Source organism: Myotis daubentonii, chromosome 4 (assembly GCF_963259705.1).
Source record: "Myotis daubentonii chromosome 4, mMyoDau2.1, whole genome shotgun sequence".
Taxonomy (NCBI): Eukaryota; Metazoa; Chordata; class Mammalia; order Chiroptera; family Vespertilionidae; genus Myotis; species Myotis daubentonii.
Genome location: NC_081843.1, coordinates 77,800,203 through 77,827,578, shown reverse-complemented (window position 1 = coordinate 77,827,578; position 27,376 = coordinate 77,800,203). Strand labels below are relative to the sequence as shown.

At 43.8% G+C, this 27,376-nt stretch overlaps 1 protein-coding gene across 6 annotated transcripts in view; it reads left to right on the top strand.

The window, feature by feature from the left end:
- Nucleotides 1–2,927: 2,927 nt before the first annotated feature.
- ARHGEF28 (Rho guanine nucleotide exchange factor 28) overlaps nucleotides 2,928–27,376 on the top strand; it is a 263,386-nt gene continuing 238,937 nt past the window's right edge. For 5 of the 6 annotated variants that reach the window (XM_059694332.1, XM_059694331.1, XM_059694328.1 and 2 more), the window contains exon 1: nucleotides 2,928–3,209. In XM_059694332.1, the coding sequence (XP_059550315.1) occupies nucleotides 2,943–3,209 (267 nt within the window). In that variant the 5' untranslated portion in view covers nucleotides 2,928–2,942. The remainder of the gene's footprint in view (nucleotides 3,210–27,376) is intronic. The other variant, XM_059694333.1, reaches the window with a different exon arrangement.

The window sequence follows — 27,376 nt, the reverse complement described above, 5'->3', positions numbered from 1 at the left end:
TTGCTCTGCCAGGCAGCTGCCCCCGGATAGTGGTGTTGCCCGGCTTTTTCTCTAATAGTGAATAGGTCCTACATATTCATTGCCTCCGGATGCCATTGTGATTTACTCTATTTTCTTAAATCTTTAAACCACGTCTATTATTCCATAAAAAAGTAATCCTTCAACTGCGCTTGATCAGACCGAAAGGTAGGTCCACTTTGAGCACGGGGCACCAGATCTGGTTTAATCACAGTGCCTGTCTATTTCACTTCAGCAAAGCTATCTGGGTAGATTCTGCCTTTAATTTTGTTTCATTTATTTGTATTTTCTGATTCTTTTTTATAGTAAGTACTTATTGGCTATGTTTTTAAAATAAATGAATAAATATGTACACTTAAAAAAACCCCCAAAACCCTTCCTCCTCACCCCCCCCCCCCGCAAATGTGTCAGGGGAGTATCTTTTTATAAATATGTAACTGGCAAAACAAAATAAAAAACAAACAAACAAACAAAAATAGATGTTAAATACTCCAGAGCTAGGGTCTCTATACAAATATTAAAGACTCCAGAGGTGCCCTGTGTTAGGACCGTGGAGATCACTGGGATAAGAAAGAGTCTTTGTCCTTGAAATGAGAAGTTGAAGAGAGGATAGGAACCTGTAATGTCCAACATATGACAGTGAATATAATCAGGTGCTAAAATGTGTGATAAGGTCATTAAGCTCTGCCAGCGTTCAGAGGCTGGCAGGAACCAGAACAGCGAAGAAAGGATTTAGCAGGAGGCCTGTCTGAAGTCTGGAAGGATGAGTGGAGACTAAATAAGACAGAGCTCAGCTGGGACGCTGGCATGAGACTCCCTAAGAAGTTAGCTTCTCAACTGAATTGACAACCTGGGTTCTTGTTGGCTGAATGTCCCTATGTCTGGGGACTGAGAGGATATGGAGTCTTTGAATTAAACAATCACTGTCCCAGCCAAGTGTAGCACTATCTCAGTGTCCTGAGTGACTTATATGCAGCAAAATCAATCAGATGCAAAGGGTTATTTACACAACTGATAGCTTCCTGACTCATACTTTCTCTGCTTTAAGGTTGCTAGAGTACACTTTGCTTAATATTTGAACCTAGAGAAGTTGAAAGCCAAGTACTTATTTAAATATTGATCAAGCTCAGTGCTTGAGAGAAGGCAAGAAAACTGCAGATAGCATGATTGTATGTCTTCAGCTGGTGAGGGTTTCACAGTGACTAGCTTTGCCTGTTTCTTTTTTGTGGGTATGGAGTTTTGGGGCAACTTCTTAGAATAGATGTTCCTCCTCCCACATTTTTCTATTTACATATCTGACAATTCATGAAGTGTGTGTGTGTGGGGGAAGGTTGGGAATGGTGGTGGGGAGAAGAAAGAAACGAAAATACAGTGATTCCATACTAGTGATGTAAAAAGGAGAACAACAACAAAGGCCACTAACGCATCCATGTTTTACCGCAGTCTGGAAACCATTTTTGTCTGGTGTGTGGATTCAGTTCATCTTCAGTAGATGTTTTAGGATTGGAAAATTAAAAAAAATTGTATTTCTTGGGGGAAAATATTTTTTTTAAAGATATATTTTATTAATTTTTTACAGAGAGGAAGGGAGAGGGATAGAGAGTCAGAAATATCGATGAGAGAGAAACATCGATCAGCTGCCTCCTGCACACTCCCCACTGGGGATGTGCCCGCAACCAAGGTACATGCCCTTGACCAGAATCGAACCTGGGACCCTTCAGTCCGTAGGCCGACGCTCTATCCACTGAGCCACACCGGTTAGGGCATCTTGGGGGAAAATATTTTTGACAAGGATATTATTGTTTTTATTTTTGTCTTGAGTATCTTGACATTCTGGCAATGGGAAGGAACTTCTTTTTTCTTTAAAAGGCAGTACATGAGGCCAAGCCTTGGGTTCATGGATTTGGTGAAACAGAATCAACTGGGATTGCAGCTTAAAGTCAGGCACGCAATGCCAATTTGGGTTCTCTTTATTAAGCAGAATGCACCACCTTTGCCTTGGAGCAGAGCTAAGGACTTCGGACGCAGGGCAGTGTATCCTTGCTATCTTCTGCCTCACTCTTGTCCTCAAGGTAGGCTGGACAAGGTGAGGATGTGAAGGGGGGCTGAGGTGGCCAGGAGAGGTGTTGGTGACAACTAGGGCATGTGCTCCCTTCAGGCTTGGTGCCTCTGTGGCCAGTCTTCCTCAGGCCATACCCCTGTCCTGGTCCTGTGGGCAGCAGGGCTTTGCAGGAAAAACAAACGAGAGATTGATGCTAATGACAAGAAAAGTCAAATTGGGATTTTTGCCTTTCATGCTGCTGTCATTGTCTGAAGTCTGTTTTATGAAGGCCTGGTGGATGGAGAGGGTTCTCCGCTTGGGGCTGTGATGGTTTTAACTGAAAAAGCACGCTGGATGGTAAGGGAGTCCCTCTCACATTGTAAAAGCAGGTTGCAGTTTTCATGGGAATGTTTGCATTAGGGAAGACTTCTCTTGGAGCCACCTGGGTGTATGAACACCAAGGAGTCTCAGCTTGCCCAGCTCTGGCCCAGAGGAACATGAGCCTCAAGATTTTAAAGTCACACTTGGGCCACGCTGTGTCACAGGTGCGGTGGCTTTGGGCAGAGGGCAGCCGAAGCCTCGCCGGGGCCTGGCACAAGTCCTTTGGGAGCGGGCAGGCCAGCTCCTCAGGCAGCGCCAAGCGAGGCCCACGGGAGCCCGGGGCGCGCGGGCGCCGCCACCAGGGCGCAACCTCGCCCTCCTCTGGCCGGGCAGGGCCGCGCCAGCCTCCGCCCACTGGGGCGCTCCGTGCCCGGGTGGGAAGCCGAGGCCAGCGGGCCATCGCCCCGCGGCGGGAGGGGCTGGCGGAGGCAGCGCAGGCGGGGTTTCAGGTTTCCTCCTGGAGCCGGTGTCGGGCGCGGCGGCGGGCGGGCCGGGCCATGTGATGCCGGGCGGGCGGCGGGCAGGCCGGGATCCTGTGGCAGCCGGCAGGCGCGCGGGGAGCGGGGAGCGGGGAGCGGGGGCGGCACCAGCGCGGGCGCCGCCACCCCGGCCTGGGCGCGCGGCCGCGGCTCCGCCCCTCCGCGCTGGCCGCCGGGTCGCCGCCGGGCGTTGGCAGCTTCGGAGAGCCTTCCCGGCTCCGGGCGCCCGCGGGCAGGGCGCGGGGGCAGCGCCTCGCTCGGCTGCGGAGGCTGCGGGGCCACCGCTCCAGGTAAGTGATCTCGGGGCTCCATCCCCGGCGCCTCTCTGCAGCCCTGGGCGCAGAACTTGTGCCGCCTCACCTGAGTTCGCGGCGCGGAGCTACTTTCTCCCGGATTCCGGGGGCGGCGAGGGTCAGCCGAGGTGGAGAGGGGGTGTTGCTGCGGACTCGGCGGCGCGAGGGATGGCCGCCGCCTCCCGGCCCTTCGGGAGCGGCAACAAGTGCAAAGGGCTGCACCGCCCGGCGCGGCGGCAGCTGCGGAGCGCGAGGTCGCCGGGGCGGCATAGCCGCTGCGCACCCAGGAGGCGGTGGCGGCCCCTCTCGACCCCACCTCCGGGGACCGGGATGGGTGGGTGGAAGCCCGGCCAGTGCCCTTCGGACGCTGGGGAAAGGAATGGCACTCCTGCGGCGGGCAAGGGAGATGCTCGAAAGCTGGGGGTCTCCTCTCCCTATCCGTGCCTCGGTTCCGGGTGGAGGGTACCCGGCGGGGCCGGGTCCCCCAGAAAGCAGACCAGGCACAAACCCGGACAGAGGCCATAACCTTTCTTTCGTGTAGTAACATCTGCTGAGTCTTAAAAGGTATCTACAGTTAGGAGAGGCGTGTTTGTTTCTTGATGCTTATTTTATAGATTGGTTTGTCCCTTGAACACGCGGGGTGTGGGTGGTGGTACCCTCACCCTCCCGTGCTTGGAGCTTCCGCAGGGGTCATAATGATGGGCCTGTGCGTGGCATCCTGGCCTGTCCAGGGCTGCGTGGGAGCTGGAGCTCAGGGCGCCTTGGAAACCCAGCTCTGGTTTCCCAGACACCAATTAGATTTCCAGGAGAGAAGGCATCTGCTCCCTCGGAGCGCACAGCCTGCCCCCATTGGCTGCACCTGGGTGGGTCAGGCAAAGGCAGCAACATCTGTGTTTGCGCACGTCTTCCTCCGTGACCCCTGCCTGGGCTTCGACAAATACCCGCAGACCCAGAGTGATGGAGGTGAGCCACCAGACCAGTGCCAACTGGGTAAGAAACACGGAAAAGTACGACGTTCAGAAAGAACTAATCATTGGGGTCCCACGGGGTCTCCGGTTTTCTGAAACTTTGTCATCAAGTGTTCCTAGGCCCGGAAGCTGTCAGGGGAAGTAAAATCCCGTTTTCACAACAAAAGCAAAAATATAAGACCCATCCTTGTTGCGTTCTGTGGGTTGCTCTTTTGCACTGGATTATCCAAGCAGAGTGGTAACTTTACCCGGAAGGTTTCTATATACCGGTTCTGGGTTTTTGTGTACAGGTTCTTAAAGGACTTTGGTGTTTGCCCGATCTTGATGAATGGGCAAGCTAACCACTTTGGAGTCTTTGGAGGAAAAGAAATGAATACTGCAAAAGCCTTTGGAACTTATACAACACAGTGTTTCAATGTCATGTTCTGATGTGGACTTTCTGTGTGAGTGTGCTCGCTAACTTTGGTCAAGTAAGAATGTGCATAGCATCAGACCTCCTGTGTAGTGGTTAGGGAAACCAAGGCACCGCTGGCTACTGGGTGTGTGACTCAGAAGCATGTCCTGGCTAATGGGAGAATGGAGAACAGAGAATCAGTGTTTGTCCTGCTTCTGACTGTATTTTCTTCCTTATCAAAACCTGGCTAACCAAGAACGAGTTAGGCAACAGGTGTGCCAGTAGACTTTCCTTTGAAGCACCTGTCCTGTCCTTTAAGCAGTTTAGAAACAAGGAGGACAACAGTACCGGCGTAGCTCCCAGGTATTTTGGGTTTGATTCCATACCTCCACAATAAAGAGAGTATTGCAATAAAGAGAGTTGCAATCTCTCTCTCTCTCTCTCTCTCTCTCTCTCTCTCTCTCTCTCTCTCTCTCTCTCTCTTGCTGGTGGAAGATCTTGCCTTCATTTGTTAAAAAAACAACAAAAAGCAACATGTGTGAGATGCAATAAAGTGAAGCATAATAAAATGACCTATGCCTGCAGTTGGTAACCGAGGCTCTGTGAAATTTCATCAGGGGCCTCACTTGGGTTTTACAAAACCTTTTTAAAAGTTATGTGAACGCTGCAGAGGAGTTTGGAATATTTTCCCATTGTGCTTATAAGAAACTACTGCTGTGGCTAAGACTTAAACTGGGCAGGAATTTCAGGTGAGCTCTGATACATGACCTCCTTTCGTGTATGCCACGTGAGAAAAGGAAATGTGTTCTAAATAGGTATTAAAGTAAATGGTGGAATATAAGATTACTTTTATATTAAACATTCTGTACAAAACTGGTAACCACTATACTGGTACTTAAGCTCCAACCTTAAGTCCTGCCAGGATCCTAACCAACACTAACTCCCCAGAAAAGATTTATTACATAAATGTTGGAAAATACTTTATGATTGGGGCATGGCTAGGATGGTACTGCACAGATTCCAAATTATCCTTGAACTCCCCTCCTGACTGTAATTTTATCATGCTTTAATTTACTGATTAGATATGACAGATCTGGCTTATGTAGGTTTTGTCAAATTGCATTTGTACTTAGTGGAGCTGAGAAGCTATAGGATCTCCCCCCGCCCCCCCATAACCTTAAATAAGATTTGTTATGAAGAGATGGGTCAAACTGGGCAACTACTATTGAGAGTTCTAAATTTAAAACACACACACACACCAGTGCTGTATTTGAAATGCACCAAATCCAGGGAATTTTGCCATGTTAGAGCTGTCCTGTAAATATGGTTCCACTCTGTGGGGCTGGAGTCCAGATCCCTTACTTAGGCAAAGCTAGGCTTGGTGACATTTTTCTTAAGAAGTGCAGGTCAGGTCCTACACCACCCAACATTTTGCCCTGATTGGATATAGTAGTCTGTCATTTTGTCCAGTATCTATATTCCTTAGTCCTTCTGTTACTTTCCTGGTATTGAAAAGTTCTCAAAAGCTCAAAGCAGTGTCACGCTGCCTTAGCCATTTTCACAGTTTCTTTCATGCTCCTCTTTCTGTCACCATTTTCTTGATGTACATTCATTCAACAAGTACTTGAAGGTCCACTATGCTCCCAACGCTGTTCTTTGCTTTAATTCTCTGGACTGTGGATTTCATGTTTAAGGCAATACTTTTCCGGTTTCAGAGTTTTTGGGATCTGTTGCATTTTGAGTGGACTTTTGCACACTTGATACTAAGATAATTTGGCTGGTAAAATGTCATGTAACTTTTTAATGTGATAATACATCTTCTTAATTGACTGCAGTTTTCCCCTTGAAATTTGATCTTAGGCACAATTGTAATTTGTTTATTTCTACCATTACTGCTCCTGGATTTCTTCTCCTGGATAACCAAGATAATGAGATTTGACATCATTTTAAATATCAGGGCAAGTATAAAAGTAATATAAGTGAATATAGGGTTTTTGTTTCAGTGATCTTGGTTTTGAACACTTATATCAGATATATTTTTATTTGTCTTCAGAGGTGCCTTCTCTTATTTTACTTTAATCTTTTCCTTAATTGTCAATTTGAGGCTGGATGACTGTAGAAAGTTAATGAAGAGGTAATATTCTTTTAACAGCAGAGGGGACATCTTGTGTCCGATAGTGAAGGCCAGCACAGGTGAGGTCGGCAACACCTTCACTTTCCAGGGCATGTCCAGAAGAGACCCTTCTAAAACCAGCACTCAAATACGTTCTGCCTATCTCAGGTAGATCATTCCGCCTTTCAAAAAATGCTTAAAATGTTAATATGCTTTGTATATTTTCTTTTGGTATGCATAGACTTTCCCTCAACTTAATAAATAGGTGATCCAAGAGATCTATTACGTATATTAATGGAACTTATGGTTTAGCTCGGAAATTCATTTTCAAACATGAGTGATCATGCCCTTTGTGCTTACGGCTTGCTCCTTTTCTTCCATCATTTTATGATTTAAAGAAATTATCCTTCATGAACTATAGCAAAGTGGTTAAGAGTGGGGACTCTGGAGCCAGACTGTCTCGTTAGCCCGCCCGCCTCTGCCCGGCTGTGTGACCTCTCTCTACTTCAGGGTTCCATTTGTGAAGTGGGGATAATCATTGTAACCTGTCCCCTTGGGTGGTTGTGAGAATACAGTGAGTAAATTTACAGAGAGCTCTTCTACTAGTACTTGGCAGAGAGGAAGAGCCAGAAAATGTTGGTGGTTATATTTGTAACAGAGGGAAATAGACATTTTTTTTAAAAAGTCGCTCTACCAGGTTTCCCAGGTTTCAGAAGGCAGTGAGATGTCAGCATGACCACAGGGGAAAGCACCTGCGGCTTTGAGTTTGAGGCAGGGATAGAGACAGTTGTATAACCTTGTGTGAGTATGAGCCCTCTCTGGGTCTCAATGTTCTCATCTGCTGCGATGGAATGGAGTAGACTTGATGGTCTCTACGAACCTGCCAGTTCTAACATCATGAAATTTCAAAATGAGGAGGGCATTGGTCAAGTCAGCCTTGCTGTTTTGGGCAACACTGCCAGGAATTCACTGTTCACCGGGCCACCTCTCAGTGGGTAGTCAATAAACATTTGCAGGGGTTATCAGCTGTTGCTACCGTTAACGTACCTCACCTTGGTCACCAGACAGTCATCAGGTTGAAATGACAGAGTTATCTTTCTGGATTTAGTCCAGGGAGATTTCAGACATGAAAGTCTGGATCCCAGGGACGCAGGTCATAGACTACCCTGCTCTCTCTCTCTTCTGAGGAGGCCCCCATGGGGAAGAGGGGTGAGGTAGCTCTGGGAAGATGAAAGGTGAGTGGGCTGATTGTTTCTGAATTTCATGATAAAATTTCCACACCAGACACACAGGGAAACATCACCATTGGCCTTTGCAGGGACACTGTAAACCAGGACTCAAAGCAAAGGAGGTCTTAGACATTGAGCATTGGTGAAGATCAAGAGGTTTTTACTGGGGTGGATGGTTCTTTCTGAGGCAATTTTCCTTCTTCCCTAATGACCCTTGTTTATTGTCTGCGCATTGCCACCTGGTTCTTTGTCAATAGTCTTCCTCCTTTTCTTTCTTTTTTTAAAAAAATATTTGTATTGATTTTTAGAGAGACAGGAAGGGAGCGGGATGGGGAAGAGAGAGAGAGAGATTCAAATGGTAGGGGTGATTATGGGTTATTTGAGCTCATAACCCAGGATTCCCAGCCTGGTTGTTCATTGAAATCACTTGGGTTCAGAATATCTCAGGTATATAATTGGAAAATATAATTGTACATCAAATCATCACGTGTATGTAAAATATGTACATGTGCATGTGGATTAATGATTAAAACCAAGATAATTAACACATCCATCACCTTATATAGTTAACTCTTTTCTTGTGTGTATGGTGAGTACACTTAAGATCTACTCTGAGCAACTTTCAAGTATGTAGTAACACTTTAACTATAGTCACCATGCTATACATTAGATCCTCAGAATTTGTAACTAGAAGTTTATACCTTTTGACCTACATCTCCCCATTTCCTCATACCCCAGCCCCTGGCCACTATCATTCTATTATCTGTTTCTATGAAATTGGCTTTTTTTTTTTGTTTTGTTATTGTTAATCCTCACCTGAGGATATTTTTCCATCAGTTTTTAGAGAGAGTGGAAGGGAGGGAGAGAGACACACAGAGAGAAACACTGATGTGGGAGAGACACATTGATTGGTTGCCTCCCGCATGGGCTCTGACCAGGACCAGGGATCAAGCCTGCAACCGAGGTACATGCCCTTGACGAGAATCAAACCCGAGACCTTCAGTCTGCAGACCAACACTCTATCCACTGAGCCAAACCGGCTAGGGCTGAAATTGGCTTTTTAAAAGATTCCACATATTACTGATACTGTATTTAATAGCAGACAGTTTTTGTCTTTTAAAGTTTGACATTTTACTTAGTGTAGTGCCCTCCAGGTTCATCCATATTGTTGCAAAAGGCAAGACTTCCTTTTTTTATGGCTGAATAATATTCCATCATGTTTATATACCACATTTTCTTTATCCACCCATCTGTTGATGGCATTTAGGTTGTTTCCGTGTCTTGGCTATTGTATATAATGCTACAATGAACATGGCGGGTACATATAATCCAACCAACTGAGCAACCTGGCCAGGGCAAGAGCAGTTTTTTTTAGTGGGAACTGAACATGATTGGTGTTTTATGACATGCATTTAAAAATGGTAGTAGGTTGTGTGCAATAAGGTTTTTAAAAGATAGTCTGGCCTTAACCGGTTTTGCTCAGTGGATAGAGCATCGGCCTGCGGACTGAAGGGTCCCAGGTTCAATTCATGTACCTTGGTTTCGGGCTCGATCCCCAGTAGGGGTTGTGCAGGAGGCAGCTGATCGATGTTTCTCTCTCATTGATGTTTCTAACTCTCTATCCCTCTCTCTTCCTCTCTGTAAAAATCAATAAAATATATATTAAAAAAAAGATAGTCTGAGTACAGTGGCTTTTTAATATCTAGTATTGTGATATCTGGTATTGCCAACTTTATTCTTTTTTAAGATTGCTGCAGCTATTCAGCTCTTTTTAGGTTCCATATAAATTTTTGCAATGTTTGTTCTAGATCTGTGAAATATGCCATTGCCATTTTAATAGGGATTGCCTTGAATCTATTGATTGCTTTGGGTAGTATAGACATTTTAATGATGTTTATTCTACCAATCTCTTTTTTCAATGTCCTGTAGTTTCTGAGTACAGGTCTTTTACCTCCTTGGTTAGTTTTATTCTTAAGTATCAGGGTTTTCTTTGTTGCAATGGTAAAGCCTGGTACTGGCACAAGAATAGGCATATAGGTCAATGGAACATAACAGAGCACCCGGAAATTGACCCACACCATTATGTTCAATTAATATTTGACAAAGGAGGCAAGAGGATACAAGAAGTAAAAACAGTCTATTCAATAAATGGTGTTGGAAAAATTGGACAGGTACATGCAAAAATGAAACTAGGCCATCAACTTACACCATACACAAGAATAAATTCAAAATGGATAAAATACTTAAATGTAAATTGTGGAACCATAACAACCTTAGAAGAAGCCATAGGCAGCAAAATCTCAGACATCTCTTATAGCAATATGTTTACCGATACATCTCCTAGGGCAGTGGTTCTCAACCTTCTGGCCCTTTAAGTACAGTTCCTCATGTTGTGACCCAACCATAAAATTATTTTCGTTGCTACTTCATAACTGTAATGTTGCTACTGTTATGAATCATAATGTAAATATCTGATATGCAGCATGGTCTTAGGCGACCCCTGTGAAAGGGTCGTTCGACCGCCAAAGGGATCGTGACCCACAGGTTGAGAACCGCTGGCCTAGGGCAAGGAAACTAAGGAGAAAATAAATGTGACTACATTGAAATAAAAAGCTTCTGTAAAGCAAAAGAAAACATCAACAAAATGAAAAGAGAGCCCACTGCATGGGAGAACATATTTGCCAATGATACATCTGATAAGGGGTTAGTTTCCAAAATATGTAAGGAACTCATGCAACTTAACAAAAGGAAGACAAACAATCCAATTTAAAAATGGGCAAAGGATACTAAATAAACACATCTCCAAAGTGGACGTTCAGAAGGTCACGAGACATGAAAAAAAATGCTCAAAGTCACTAATCATCTGAGAGATGCAAATTAAAATGACAATGACATGTCACCTCACACCTGTCAGAATGGCTATCACCAACAAATCAACAAATGACAAGTGCTGGCAAGGATGTGGAGAAAAGGGAACCCTAGTACATAGCTGGTGGGAATCAGACTGGTGCAGCCACTGTGGAAAAACATGGAGTTTCCTCAAAAAAATTAAGAATGAAACTGCTATTTGACCCAGTGATCCCACTTCTAGGAATATATCCTAAGAAAATAGAAACACCAATCAGAAAGAATATATGTATCCCTATGTTCATAGCAGTGCAATTTACAATAGCTAAGATTTGGAAATAGCCCATCAGCAGATGCATGGACAAAAAAACTGTGTTACATTTACACAATGGAACACTATGCAGCTGTAAAAATGAAAGCGCTCTTACCATTTGTGACAGCATGGATGGGCCTGGAGAGCATTATGCTAAGTGAAATAAGCCAGTCAGAGAAAGATAAGTATCACATGACCTCACTCATATGTGGAAGCGAATGAACAAAATAAACTGATGCACAAAATAGATCCAGAGACGGTCGAATTTCAGAGGGAAGGCGGGGGCGAGGGAGTGAGTGGGGAGTGATTAAAGGGGAACTTATATGCATTTATGGATACAGACAACAGAGTGATGAAGGCCTGGGAGGGGTGGGTGCAGGGTGGAAGGGGTCAGTAGGAAAAACAAACAAACACAGGGGACATCTGTAATACTTTGAACAAGAAAGAAAGAAAAAGAAAGAAAGAAAGAAAGAAAGAAAGAAAGGAAGACGAGCAAAGGAAAGGAAGGGAAGGAAGGGAAGGAAGGGAGAAGGGAGGAAGGAAGAAAGGAAGGAAGGAAGGAAGGAAGGGAGAAAGAGAAAGAAAGAAAAGAAAGAAAGAAAGAGAGAAAGAAAGAGAGAAAGAAAGAAAGAAAGAAAGAAAGAAAGAAAGAAAGAAAGACCGACTCAGTATGGGTGTAACAAAAGCTGAACCAGAAGCAGAATTTGGCTTGAAATCTTAGCACTGTGACTGACACACATACCAGGTGAGCCATGTCACCTCTCTGGGCCCTGGTGACCTCATTGGAAACTCGAGGGGTTGGGCTAAGCCTTTCTCCATGGTGTGTCCCATCTCTCAAGTTCTGTGTTTGTGTGGAGTATGGATGGTGTCTTACCTCTTTCTTGGACGACTAGCATAATGCTTGGTTCCAGAAGTGCTTTCAGACACTTTACTGGCAGCATCTCAACTGTTCAGGAATCTGGGCTTGAAGATGCTGTTTTAGTGCTGCATCTTTACAGGGAGAAATGATTGCTCAGACCCTGAGATTTCCCTGTGCTGGCAGCTCATGCTATTGTTGTCTGAATACTTCATGAGCAGTGAGGTGGAATCAGCCAGGAATAATCTAGTAATTATTTTTAATTGAATTCAAAAATGACTGAAAATGGGTATTCATTTCATTTTAGCCAATGGGGCTTCATGTACCTAACTCCATTTAGGCTGGGTGGAGAATGTGTCCTGAAATTTATTGCATTTTTGATAGATGTCTAATTTTAGCTAAAATAACATTTATAATGGTTCTCTCTCTTTTCTTCCTCTCCCTCTTCTCCTCTTCTTTACTCCCTCTTAGGCTCCACCCCCTTTTCTCTTTGGAAACTTGGTGATTTCTCTTCTATTTGATTTCACAACCTATTTTCAAAAGGTGTAGCAGATTTCTAAAACCTATAGTATTTCATGTAGCTCCTAACTAGTAATACGAAAGAAAACAAACTTGTGCTCATAAAAAGATGTCATTTTAAGGCATAACGTCCCTCCATTTCTTACAGAACCTCAAGATAAAGACATCCTATTATACTGGTGATTTGGACTTTGGGCATTATTCTGTTTGCGCTTTTACTTGCTGGGCGTAGGGGCTCTAAACCCTCTTATCCAGGTGTTCTTTCCAAAGCTTTTCCATCCCAGGGAGTTTGAGCATTCTATTTGAGTTGAGTTTGGATAGTAGTTACTATGAGGCAGGCATATTCTGGGTGCTGGAGGCTTGGGACTAGCTTTTAAGGAGCTCTCAGTGCTGCCAAATCAGCAGCCGTAAAAGCAAATAAATATATTTTGATGTGGAGATGGTGTGGGGCAGGGTGTTCTCCGCAGCTTGAGTGAAGGCATTTTCTTGGGAGCCATACCTAGGATAATGGGAATCAAAGTACGGTGTTGTCCAGTATTTTTTTGTTGTTGTTCTAATGTCCTAAATACAAGCTATATTGTAAATAGGTCTCTGCTTCAGTGATGTTATAAAAACAAGTGAATTTAAGAAATAGAAATTTTAATGAAAATCTGTATACTTCATCTTAGCTCATAAATATAATTGGAGTGGATATCTTCCAGATGTCAAATTCCATCACAAACTCTTGCACTTGCTTTAAATCTTTCATTTACTGAAATTATGTAATCCCTTGTCATTGATGAGTTAAAAACTCCTTTTACATTTGGGCTTATAAGTACATTAAACATTTACAGTAACTATTTGGTAGGGGAGAGAAACTCGAAAGAAAATACTATTCTTTTGTATTTGAATTTGTTTTGGCAAATATGCTTGTAACGAGTTTACTCCTTAAATTTGTATAGAAAAACCTAGCTTTGTATATAGTATCCTTTTTCTAACTATAGACACGTGAGAGTGATAACAGCCTTACAGAATTCTGGAGGTGTTTGATCAAGGTTTTGGTGTTCTGCTCGACTTGCCAAGAGTGAACTGATTCTGATGTTTCTGTTGTCGGGACAGCGCTCCAGTCCAGGGCCAAGCCTCCACAGCTCGGACTTGCATTGATGGCCACAGCGTTAGCCAAAGCTAAACCGGGGAAGGGGGCGGGGGAGGTCGGCAGCTGAGAGTGCCCGATCTTAGAGACCTTAGAGAGGCCTGCTGTGACTACGGTGATTACAGTGCTAGGTATTTATTGTTGGGCATAGGATTATTTGAACAGCTCAGTACTTAAATGTTTTTAAAAATTCTTCTGTACCCAATGAAATATTGATAAACTTATGGAGCGTTTAGAGTAACAAAGCATTTAGATGATACTAATCGAATGAATCACCACTTCAAGCGCTGTTTTGACAGGATATGTATCACATCTCAATAATTTCCTTAACATTTTTTCCTGCCAGGTGCCTGCTCTCTTTTTGTTAACTTATTCCCATAGAATTCCAAATATGTGGTTGATTTCCATACTGGGACACTTTCACAGTTCCTTTTCCTTCTTGCTCCTTACTTTTGTTTGTGTTGAATTCAAGGTTTATTACAGGGCAGGGAGAATGAGTAGCTATTTTGGAGACTGATGACATCCAGCCAGGATGCCTCTGTCTGGTGAGCAGATCTCCTTGGCTCCAGCATACAGGATTTTACCAAGTAGGTGCTGAGACGTGCCTGCTGACAGATCCACTCAGAGGCCAGATGTATGTGAAGTATTGTTCTATGGAGAGATTAGAGGGAATTTCCATTTTCTGTTTTGCATATATACAATTTAACGCACATTTTTAAATAAGCCTACGCTATCTTGAAATAAATCAAATTAGAAAAATAAAATGTTGGTCTCTGTTATAAGGGAGGTGCTAAATAGGACAATCTGAAGGATGTGAAAACTTTGCTGCAGCCCCTGACTGAGAGGTGGGGACACAGACCCCCGTCCCCGGTAGCCTGTGTGGTGGCTGCTAGGCCAGGTGCTGGTGCAGAGCTCTGAGGTGCTGGTGGGTGGGGGACAGACCCCCCCGGAAGGGAAGAAGAGCCAGCGCATGAAGTGGCCTTTCTTGGCCTGTAGTATCTTGTGGTGGAAGTAGGTGCAAGAAATCTCCTTTTTGTAAATTAAGAAATTATATAAATATGTGCAAAGAAGAACTCTTAATTAGTTCAGTAACTTGTACAGCCTTTGGGAGTGTTCCTGTGATTGCCTTTGGATATTGGGTCAGCATATTTCTGACTAGTAAACATGCATATACATTTAGTTATGATTTTATATATACCTCATTACATAATAAAAACACTTTTGTAAGTTGTGTTGATTTTTATCTGTGAGTTGTCAGCCACAGGATTTTTCGTAGTCTGCCTTATATTTTTATGTGTGACTTAAATCTAATGGTTAACTCACTGCTTGTTTTCTTTGATAGGGTAAGTTTATGGTTCATTTTCCCTATTGAATATAGAATTATTGTAGTTGAAGTACAAGTATGCAGTAGGCAATTTTTAAAAAAATAAAAATGGCAGTGGTTTCTTCCACCAGAAATCTTCCCTGTCTTATAATGGGGGTTACACAGTGTAGATAGCGAGACTTACATCACTAGGCATTTAAAGGCATATAACTTTGTAGTGTATCCCATGTAAAACTGAGGACTACAAACAGACTACAAGAAGACATGCTTGTAGGGGTTGACATTTATGCAGTTACAGGCAGTCCTTTCTATGCACATCAGTATAAACTTCTCATTATGCTTAGGAAACTAGTTTTCTACATTGTTTTTTTCTTTTCCTATTTAGGAATAACAAGTTGTGTGGGAATATACCATTTATTGGCAAACCAATCAATTGTTTAATAAATGTTAACAATAACGTCAATGTTGCATTTTTATATTGTATCTTATTAGCAGGGCTGAATGTCAAAACCATATATGGTTAAGGTGAGATGCACATATAGGAAATAGCACTTCTGAGAATGGCCAGCCTAGGACACTAGCACTACGCTGTGCAATAGGGGGTGTGTGAGCTGGGCCTGGGTGGACACTCCCTGCCGGCCTCTTGCCCCTCATCCCAGCTCTCTTTTTTAGATTCTTCTCAGTGTTTCTGTTGCAGGGAACTGGCAGGTACTAGCGCCAAGCCCATAAGCGATACTCATATCCCAGTTCTCAGTTTCCTCATCTGTCCCCTTCCGTGATGCTATGAGCAATAATGTAAATAGTTGCATATATGATAAAAACACACACCTAAGAAAGTTAAACAGCCTTATGAAGTCCATTTTGTGTGCCTTGCATGAGGATGCCACTTAACTGTCAACTAGTTTGGCAGAGCTTTGATGGTTAGAGTGCCAAAGAAAATTTCAGCCAGGAGATGTCAAATGATCATGTATTCTGTTTAAGCAGCCCTTTCTTCTTTATTATTAACATTCACAAAAAATGAGTGAGTTAAAAATTTATTAACAGGTCACATTTGCTTAAAATGTCGTTATTTCTCGGCCTTCTGTATGTCCACTCTCAGAAGTGTCTATTTAAGTCCTTTGCTCATTTTTTTATTGTATTGTTTATCTTCCTTTTGTTAAGGTGTATGAGTTCCCTATACATTTTGGAGATTAAACTCTTATCTGAAATAGCATTGGCAAATATGTTCTCCCATGCAGCGGGATTTCTTGTTGTTTTGTTGATGGTTTCTTTCGCTGTGCAGAAGCTTTGTATTTTGATGTAGTCCCATTTGTTTATTTTCTCCTTAGTTTCCATTGTCCTAGGAGATGTGTCAGTAAACATATTGCTACGAGATATGTCTGATATTTTGCTGCCTGTGGATTCCTCTAAGATTTTTATGGTTTCCCTTCTTACATTTAAGTCTTTTATCCATTTTGAGTTTATTTTTGTATATGGTGTAAGTTGGTGGTCTAGTTTCATTTTTTTGCATGTATCCGTCCAATTTTCCCAACACCGTTTATTGAAGAGACTGTCTTGACTCCACTATATGCTCAGAAGGCCAAGAGAAATGAAAAAATGCTCAAAGTCACTAATCATCTGAGAAATGCAAATTAAAATGACAATGAGGTATGATCTCACACCTGTCAGAGTGGCTATCATCAACAAATCAATAAATGACAAGTGCTGGCGAGGATGTGGAGAAAAAGGAACCCTCATACACTGCTGGTGGGAATGCAAACTGGTGCAGCCACTGTGGAAAACAATATGGAGTGTCCTCAAAAAATTAAAAATGGAACTCCCATTTGACCCAGTGATCCCACTTTTAGGAATATATCCCAAGAAATCAGAAACACCCACCAGAAAGGACTTATGCACCACTATATTCATAGCAGCACAATTTACAATAGCTAAGATTTGGAAACAGCCTACGTGTCCATCGGCAGATGAGTGGATTAGCAAACTGTGGTACATCTACACAATGAAATACTATGCTGATGTAAAAAAGAAAGAACTCTTACCATTCGAAACAGCATGGATAAACCTGGAGAGCGTTATGCTAAGTGAAATAAGCCAGTTAGAGAAGGGTAAATATCACATGATCTCACTCATTTGTGGAATATAATGAACAATGTAAACTGAATAACAAAATTAGATCCAGAGACAGAGAAGCATCGACCGTCAAACCTCAGAGGGAAGGCAGGGGAGAGGAGGAGGTGGGGGGGGGGGGCGGACAAGAGATTAAAGGACTTGTATGCATGCATATAAGCATAACCAATGGACACAGACAGTAGGGAGGTAAGGGCATGTGCTGGGGGGTGGGAGCGGCTGGGAAGAGGTCAATGGGGGGAAAAGGAGACATATGTAATACTTTCAACAATAAAGAATTTAAATTAAAAAATGCAGTTGTTCTCTCTTAGAGTCTTAAAATCAAACTTGAGATTGGGGTGCAAACCTAGTTTTTTTTTTAGATGAGTGTTTTCCACTCCTGGCTTCCTCATCTATGAAATGGAAACGATATCAACTTTCTAGATAAAATTGGGTGGTTTGCCAATCAAATGAAGTTATAGATGGTGATACTTGGGAAAGCTTAAAACCAAAACCTCAAAACTGATAGCTCCCTTGTGAAAGTTATTTATGGCATCCTTTGCTATCGCTGCAAACATACGTGTGGGAAAGCGGTGAATATGATCAGTTGGTGCCATGCCAGCTCCCACGGCTTGTTGTTAATTTAGCACTTCTGCATTTAATAATGTGGAAGAAAAATGTGGAGCCACTTCACACGAAGGAGGAAAGCCTCAGGCCTGCTGTGTAAGAAAAAACTCATGAGTGGCCGTGTTCTGGTAGGAGTTTTGGTTCTGTACTTGAGGTTGTAAAAAATAAAACACACACACACACATACACACACACACTCTCAAAAAACCACTGTTTTTCTTTCCTTCTGTTGTTTAGTTAGAGTATAAAGACACTTGAAAAAAAAGCATGAGTGAGGCATTTTATTAGACCTTGAATCCCCCTTTCAGGAAAAATATCACCAAAACAGGCTTTTGTGAGTACTTCGCTCATATTGGGAATACATACATTTAAATGGTTTGTAAATGTTTGTCTCCCTCTTTCATTAAGAAATTAAGTTTCTCTTCTAATCCTTCAAAGCCAGTGACAAAAGACCCTCCTCTCGCTGGCTGGTGGTCCAAAGATGATGGCAGGGTAGTGAACTGGTTTCGCTCATTTAATCGGTACTTGGAGCCATGCTCAATTGTGACAATAACACAATATTTTATTAGTTGATTCTTCATACTAGAAATGTTTTGGGTGAAGTATATATGGACTATCCTGGAATCTTGAGTTGTGGTGCTTCTTTGGGAAGGATCTGGCTCTTTAACACTAAAAAAAATTCTCACTTCTACATCTTGTGGAGGGAGAGCCCACAGCATTCCTACTGCAGAAGAGGGGACTTCCCTTAATTAGCACGTGGTTGCCACAGGGCGGAGTAGGTAGAGCCACTGTGGAAATGTCTTTTAGCAGTTGGAAGAACGAAGCTTACCAACTACCTGAGCAGTCCCTGTAGCATCTGAGGCCCTTTTACAGAGAGGACCTGGTGGAATTTTCATCAGCTGTCCAAAGCCCTCTTTGTGTAATTTGGTTTGGAGTTCTGGAGTCTGACAATAATGAAGATGATAGCCATTTGTCAGCTGCTTTCCCTTTGTTCAGCACTAGGCCTGTTATCCTGAATCCCTCCCACCACCTCACCATCTCTGTTTTATAGAAGAGGAAGCTAAGAAGATCTGAGAGGTTAACAACCTGCTCTAGGCCCAGCAGGTTATTGATCCCTGGTCTGTGGAACTTCTTTCTCTCTTCACTTTCCACTGGCGTTACCCAGAAGGCTGAGAGGGGAAAAATCTGGCCTGTTCGCCTATAAAAGACACCAGAAGAGCTTATGCTCAAATCAGTGGATCTGAACAGTTTCACTGCCTCTACATTTCCAGATGTGACTGTATAGCGAAATGAAGTGCCTCCCCTTTTACACTTGTCACAAACTATGTAAGACAGTTGTCTGTGTTTGAGGGCCTGATTGACATAGCTCAGTGGTCGGCAAACTGCAGCTCGCGAGCCACATGCGGCTCTTTGGCCCCTTGAGTGTGGCTCTTCCACAAATTCCCACGTGTGGGCGCACATGTACAGTGCGATTGAAACTTCGTGGCCGATGCACAGAAGTCGGTATTTTGTGGAAGAGCCACACTCAAGGGGCCAAAGAGCTGCATGTGGCTCGCGAGCTGCAGTTTGCTGACCACTGACATATCTTGTCATCCTAAATCTTTCCAGGATAACAAAAGCAAAACAAAACACCCCCTCCCCCTTTCTTTTCCTTTACATGGAGTCTAATATGCTATTATGACTTCCAAGTTCATGGCTATTTCTTAGAGGAAAAGCTTCAGAGTAGGCACAGTATTCTGGACCCAGAGTTCTGACCTCTCAATACCTGTGCTCCGTTCCCAGCTTGCTTATGCTTTCCAGCAGCCTGTTTGCATTTCAAACGTGTTGTATTTTAAACTTGAAGGTGACTTCTCATTTAGTCACTCCCAAGGATTTATCTGTTTGCTTTTGTTCTGTTTTCTACCACTGTGCACTTGTGCTTTACTGACCTTGATTCTGTCCCCTTGGGCCTTCTCAATTTCCAGTGGCATCCCAGGGATGGGCAGTGGCCATGCCCCACCCCCTCCCCGGCCTGGCCAGGGTGCAGGCAATGACAGGGTACATTTTCTGCAGAAAAAAACTTAAAGTCAATTTTAGTCAGTCCGGTCTTGATATCACTGTGCATTAGAAATTCTAAACCAAATCCGTTGGTGTTGCTTCTGCCCCCAAAATATTCTCTTGTCTAAGTTCTAAACAATTGGTTGCATTTTAATTTCTATGTAAGCTTCAAATTCGTGCATTTTAATGACGTGTCCTTGTATTCAACATGGAATTTAATTCATACAGCTCCAAGGTTTATTTACTTATTTCTATTTTTATTGTCACCCGAGGATATGTTTATTGATTTTAGTTTATATTTTTTGTTGATTTCAGAGAGGAAGGGAGAGGGAGAGAGAGATAGAAACATCAATGATGAGAGAGAATCATTGATCAGCTGCCTCCTGCATGCCCCCACTGGGGATCAAGCTTACAACCTGAGCATGTGCCTTGACCTGGAATTGAACCATGATCTCCTGGTCCTACCTAGGTCAGTGCTCAACCACTGAGCCACACTGGTGGGGCACGTTTACTGATTTTAGATAGGGAGGGAGGGAGGGAGAGAGAATGAGAGAGAGAGAGAGAGAGAGAGATATCCTTTAGGAAATTTCTTAAACCCTTTTGTATTAGAATATAGTTGAGATACTTCAAAGAGACGTAAAGAGAGGGTTAAATAAGACAAGAATGTCTCTTATGTGGAAGTCTAAGCTGGAGAGGAGGGTGGCTCAGCCTGAGGTTATCCAGGGACCACATTCCTTCTGTCTTGTTCTTCCATCCATGGGGCATTATCCTTATTGGCATAATGGCAGCCAGCTCAGCACCATTCGTCTGCATCCAGCCAGTAAGAACAGGAAGAAATCGTGGAGAGCACCTTCCTTCCTTTGAAAAGCCCGACTCAGGCATGGTGTACATTACTTCTGTTCACATCTCCTTAGCCAAAGCGTCATCATATGTCCACACCTAATTCCAGGGGAGGCTGGGTCATAGTCTTTAGCTCAGCACTACTGTGATATGAGCCACATATGTAATTAGAAATTTTAATAACCATGCTAAAAAAAATGAAATAAACAGGTGAAAATAACCTAGTATACTTAACCCAGCATATTTAACCCAATATATCTAAAATAGTATCACTTCAACATGTAGGACTAGCCATGGGTAACTAATGGCTACTATATTGGACAGTGGAGCCGTAGCTGGTTGGCCATGTGCCCAACTAAAGTGGAAGGATCCTACCACTGAAATGAAGGGGAGAATGGATATCTGGGGTCAGCTGGTGGTCAGTCTCTGTCAAATCTCTTCTTAACCATTCCAATTGGAGGCCAGTACTTGGTATTGCCCATGACATAATGTGTGTATAATCATCTGTTTTACTCTGTCGTTCTCATTGGATTGGGCTTTTTAAGGGTGAAGGGTGAGTTTTCTTCTCTCCAGATCTTAGTCTAGTATTTGGCAAATTATAATTACCTGATCTGTTAAGTGAATGAATAAAGTGAATGAGGATTTCATTTAATTCCTCAACTGTTCTCATTATTCCTTGATGAATGCTTATGCTTTTCCTCACTGATGTGGATCACCCCCTTTCTGGTGCATCACAAGAATTTACTTTGATTTGGGGGGCTACATTTGCTGTGAACTCACATCCAGAGATGTTTCTGGTTGGCATCCACTTTCTGAGATAATGGCAGGTTCTCTGCTTCCATGAATGATGCTTTGGAAAATATGTCCAGTGTCCAGGAAATTCATTTTCCTTGAAACAGTGAATCTTCTCTCAGGGGTGCCTCTGCGCTGAGATTGGGAGAGTTTTCATTGTGAACCTCTGTGATGATGGAGCTGTTTGCATGGCACCCAGTGCACCAAGAGTTCCTGTTCAGCGCTTGGGAGATATGCCATTTCCAGGAACTATTAGCAATAATATTTGCTCCTAGCAGACAGAGGCTGAAGATAATACTTCACATGTGAAAAAGCCAGCAAGTGAGCGAAACTTATTAATGCTTCCTAGAATTAAATGAAACATGAATGCAGCTTCTCATTAAGTGAGATGGTGGACTGAATGTTCCGTAAACAAGTTAAATTCGAGATGTCACAGGAGGTTCCCCTTGCACACAAGCCTGTCTCGCATCCTTCAGAGTCAGGTGGCTGCGGCAATGCCTTTCCTGGGCTGGCCCTGGAGATGTCACGGCCCTTCGCCTCGGAGAACGGAGGGCGGTGAGGGGAAGGGTTAGTGCACGGGACTGTGTCTCCTCCACTTTTCTTTAAGAGCATCCCTCAGCCTTTCCCCCATCTCTCAGCACCTTGCCCCCTGCAAACAGAAGCCTCGCCTCCTCATCCTAGGAGCGGCCCTTGGGATGAGTTTTCTAGGCTAGTCATTCTTTTGGGGAGAGTCTCATTCCAACCTGGCAGTGGCATCCTTCACGAAAATAACATCGAGAGCAGCAGTGTATCTCTGCCAGCATCGTCATAATGACATCACAGTGCATGCGTGTGCCAGGCTCTCGCTCAGCGCTTTGTGTGTTACTCATTTATCCTTGTAACCACCTGATGAAATAGCATTATTATGATCTTCATTTTATAGGTGAAGAAACAGGCTTAGACTAAGCGACCTGCCTTGAGTGAGAAGCTTGTAAGTTGCTAAACTGGGTTGACTGACACCCATATCTGAATGTAAATCCCGGGCCTTTAACTACTATATGGTCCTGCCTCCTAAATATCATGTCTGTGGCTTTATTTCTATTTGATATGTTTTTGGTGGTGGTGGGGTTGGGCAGAGAGGATGGGGGTGAGAGCCAGGAACACCTGATCTAGAATAGAAAGAATTGAGGGGTGTTTGGATGAGGTTTTGGAACCAGGATGGTTTGTTGGTAGAGCAAGGAGGAGCCAGACTCACATTCTGAGACTGCAAGAGTTTGCATTAGGAACCTCTGTGATGAAGGAGCTGTAGCCATAAGGTAGTTCAGCTCTCGTGTTTTATCGATCAGGAAACTGGACCTCAGAGACTTGAAATTACTTGCGGAGGGCGCGCTTCTAGTGAATAAAATAAAGACAGAACCACATACTTGAACCTGCTCTTCTGATTCCAAGTGAATTTTATTTAGTTACACTGCTTTAGTGCTACCTTTTAGAAGTTTGTAACCTCCCCTTAGGTGTTATTTCTGTTACGTGTTCCTATTTGTTACTAGTAGGAAAAGTGCCTGGAAAATATAGGAAGGGAACATGTGCTTGCTTGAGGAATAAGAGCAGGGTGATGGAGAAGCTTGCATCGTCAAGGGTCTCAGGCTCTGCCAGCCAAAGTCCATGGCCAGGGCTCAAACCAAACCCCAGGCTGTGGCTGCAGCTCCAGTTCTGGCTCAGGCCCCAGCTCAGGCCCCCAAAGGTGCCCAGGCCCCCACAAAGGCTCCAGAGAGGAGGCCTCTGCCTGCCAATGTGAGGACAGAAGGGCTGGTGTGTCCCCCGGGCTGCTGTCTGCATGGGGCTGGGGTCCTCCTGTGCTATTTGTACAAATACACAGAGACAGGATTTGTCAATAAACAAATGAACAAACAAAAAGACCACAGTGTGAGTGGAAATCAGATGTTTCAACCATTCCCAGGCCCAGCTTCCTATACTCCCTTGTCACTGAGCGGCTTGCTCTCAAGCCTGTAGGACCAGGGAACTTGCTGTACTCATATTGGTTCCTTCGACATCCAGCACAGAACAGGTGCTTGTGAAAGGTTTACAGAAATGAACTAAGGATACACGTTTTGGTGCACAGAGAGGTTTGAGAACCTCCAGTACATGCTTCTCTTCTGTTACACTAACTATTCTCAAGTTTTAGGGAATGGGGAGTGGGTTTATAAAAGTATGATCTTTTCTCTCAAGAAGCTGATTGCCTAGTTGAAGAGAGAACACTAGCAGAAGGGGAAAGTTAGAATTGAGTAAAAATCATATGAATTGGAAGTGGGTTCGGAGTTCAGTGGGGATGGAGTAATCGGAGGTGCAGTGGAGCAGGTAAAATGAATTGGGTTTTAGTATTTACTCATTATCTACCATTTAGGTAGACAGAGGGGGCAGAAGAGCCAGTATAGGAGTGGGACTGAGTGTGGATCATAAGAGGGACAGTGTGCAAATGTGGGGGAGCAGAAGGAAATAGGATTAGCAGGGTAGGGTGGAGCCCTAATAAAGACGGTCGTAAACCAAACAATTCAAAAGAGGCATAATAAGCCATAAAGAGCCTGTAGGTTCGTGAGTGACATGAGAAAAGTGGTTGAACTGGAAATTCAAAGGTGGTGTCAGAAATCTCTCTGAGAAGGTCACTCATGAGAACACAAATACTGGGTAATAATACTACTTTACATATCTGGTATCCTTTAAAGTTTCTACAAATCTCATTGCATCCCTACATGTCCAGGGGTGGGCAATGATTATTGTCCCCATTTTCCAGACAGGAAAATGGAGCTTCAAAGTAGGTGAGTGACCTGAGAGTCACACTGTTAGGAGACAGCAGATGAAGGAGCCCAGATCTCCTCACTTTCGGCCCGCTGGTTTTTCAGTGGTGTGTCCAGGTGCAAGGGATATGTCTTCCAGAAACTTAGACCATAATTAGGGGAGCCGTTTCTTGAAAAGGAAAGGATGGTGGCAGTGTGTAGCTGATGTGTACCAGGTGCTCCATGTACATTCGGTTCTATCACCTTAACCGTCTTGTAGCGACATTTTACAGGTGAGGAAATCCAGGTTCGAAGAGGTTAAGTAACTTGCCTGTATTTGTCCATCTTGTTGGCTGCGGATTGGGAGCCCTCATCTGGTGTGCATACCTCTTTACTGCTTTGGTTTTTTCCATATCTTGACACTTGGGTACGTTGCAGCTGCTTCTGTGTCCTGCTTTGCTCGGGAATGCAATAGGGCTGATTTTTCAGGTGCTTATTTATATACAAATTGTTTTGCAATAAGTTTAACGAAAGCAGGTGTCTTGGCTTAATATTATGCTGTGTTTTATGAAGGTGAGTGTGTATATTAAGAGTAAATATTAAGAATGTCAAAAAAGCTAATTAGGAAAAATGTAGAATTTTGATCTCTTTTTATACTTGTACTCCTTCTAAGCCCTCCTTTAACCTTCAGGATAGAGACTCAAGTCATAAGGTGCCAAGCGAGTGGAACTCTGCTTATGTCTCTAGGCCCCCTCGTTACCTTGCACACAGCTCTAGAGAAGGAACTTCACTTCCTGTGCATAGTTTGACACGTTCTCTGTCTTAAGTGCTTGTGCAGGAATGCGTCTCTCTGTCCTTCCTTTTCGTCTCGTTAATTTGTATTCATACCTTCAAGACTCCGCATGCCCAGCTCCTGGACAGGTGTGGTGTTCCTGCCCTGTGCCTGCTTTGAGGAAGATGGCATAGGGTGAAGGCGTATATGCAGTGTTCGGGGTGGGGAGCTGTGTGGGGGCATACTGAATAGACCACTCGGCAGAATGGTTGGTTTGTAAAGGGAAGTTGTATGAAATAAGTGGGAGTGTCTCGGCCCTAGTTCTTGAGTGCCAATAACAGAAGCAGACTTTGATGCCTAAATATGACCCTAATCGCACCAAGTCATTAATTGCTTAAGAATGGACCCCTGCATAAGCACCCTAGCCGTGTGCCCACCCTGACTGCACTGGGGCAGGGAGAGGGATGATGAATTCCCATTGGCTCCTGTAAGGTAGTGGGATTGCACTTCCTATGAAAGGGGCAAGGGCTGGGGAGGGTGGAGTGTGTGTGTGTGTGTGGGGGGGGGGGGGGAAGCTGGTTCCCCAGAGGAGGAGATCCAGGTACAAAAGGGAAAAAAAGGAAGGACGCCAGACAACCAGAATCTACAAATGGCTGCTCCAGAGGAGAGAGGAAATGTATGAGGCACCGAGAGAGGCTCTCGCAGAGCAGACTTGAAGGGCAGACACGTGGCCTTTCCTCTCTAGTCAGTGGGGAGCCACTGAGGAGTTTAGAGTAGGTACAGGGGACGGCACCCCAGAACAGTGTTTTAACAAGTTGAATCTTTTGGTCATGGGCACCCAGGACTGGAGAGAGCTGGGGCTGAAAGTAGAGAGACCAGTTGGGAGATTAGTGTCAGTGTGCAGTAAACACAGAACTGAAAATCCGGAATTTACATGAGTCATGACGGATTAAACTCTCTGACCTTGGGCAAGTCAGACTTTCCTTGCCTCAGGTGTCCACAGCCGGGTGGTAACATTGGCTTAGTTGGGAACAGGGTGGGGATGAACTCATGAAGCTCTTTGGTCCGGATTCAGGTTGATCATGGGATCATTTTTAGCTTGTAGCTTATTCCCACTCTTTGTGTGTCTGAGAGTTTTCTAGGCACCATTCACTTTTCTTTTTCTGAAATGAAAAGTTGAGGTGTGTGAAAACCTTATGCTCACAGTAATCGGAGCACATCCTTGCTTTTTGTCGGAGAGAGATGTCACCTCCAGATTGTGTGTGCCTCTGTTCTTTGGCACGTTCTGAGCCAGGAATGGGACAAAGTGAAAGGTTGTTTGAATACTGATGTAAAATCACAGTGGGCAGGGAAAACCATCTATTTGGATTATGAACAGAATCTATACAGTGGCCCATTCACTTCATGTTAATTGTGACCATTTGAGTGGAGTTGGACAGCATTTAGAATGAAGGGAAAAGGCCTTCCACAAAGCTCTTTTCATAAATAGCTCTTGATTCTGTGGCTCTTCGACAAAAGTCTGTATCTTCCCCTGGAGTCTTGTCATGCTTCTAGCAACAACTAGGAGTTTGGCCTCACTGTAGTTCACAGGTCAACACATTTAATCCCCAAGTGGAGCTTTACCAGAGCTACTGTTTTTCATTGGTTTTTAATGATTTTTTAAACATGTTCAGTATTGCATTTTTATCTTGAGAGATCGTTTCTAGATATCCTCACGATGGAATTGTACTTTACAATGAGCCTTCACACATGATATCATTTTGTTTCTTTGGGCCCATATGGGATAACTTCTGCTATCATAGTCTAATTTTCAGTGGGGTTTGTCAGAAAGAGATTGCTCTGTCTGGACCTCAAAACCTCACAAATAGAGTTTCATTGTCCCTTTATTTGAGTGGCTCATAGTGTTTTATACACATTAATTCATTAATCCTCACAAAAGCCCTGTGTGTAGGCAGTGGAAAATATTTTTTCCCTGCTGCAGTATTTGCACACCGAGAAACCAAGTCATAAGGCAAAGGCGGGGCAGGGCCTGTGGACGGGAGCCAGGGGTAACTTGGCTGCCCAGTCCTTAGTCTAGTCCTCTCTCCCTTGACCATTAGAAAACTCAAACTCATTTTCCTTTGGAAAATAATCATGATTTCCAAGGAAAATAGCCCTGTGGACCAAATTCTACCTGGAGAACAGAACTGAAAGAGGGGAGAGTTTGGGGCGGTTTTATCATCAAATTGTTGATGTGGTTTCATTTTCTTGTGTTGTTGCCATGCATTTGACTGTAGCCAGAACCCACACATTAAACATGGTAGCACGTGTTGTATCTAAAACCACATCTTAGACGTACCCAGCTCATTTCTTTGTTGATGATGTTAGAGTAAGGTGGCCTCTGTTGTTTCAGCCTAGGCTGTGCCGTAGGAGGCAGGAAAGTCTTATGCTTTCACTTCTTACAGTTCCACTTCCTCAAGAGCAGGGAACCATCTCTGCTCTTCTTTCCTTTAGCCTTTCATCTTCCCACTAGTGCTTTGAGAAGAGTAAATCAGTAAAAGGAGTG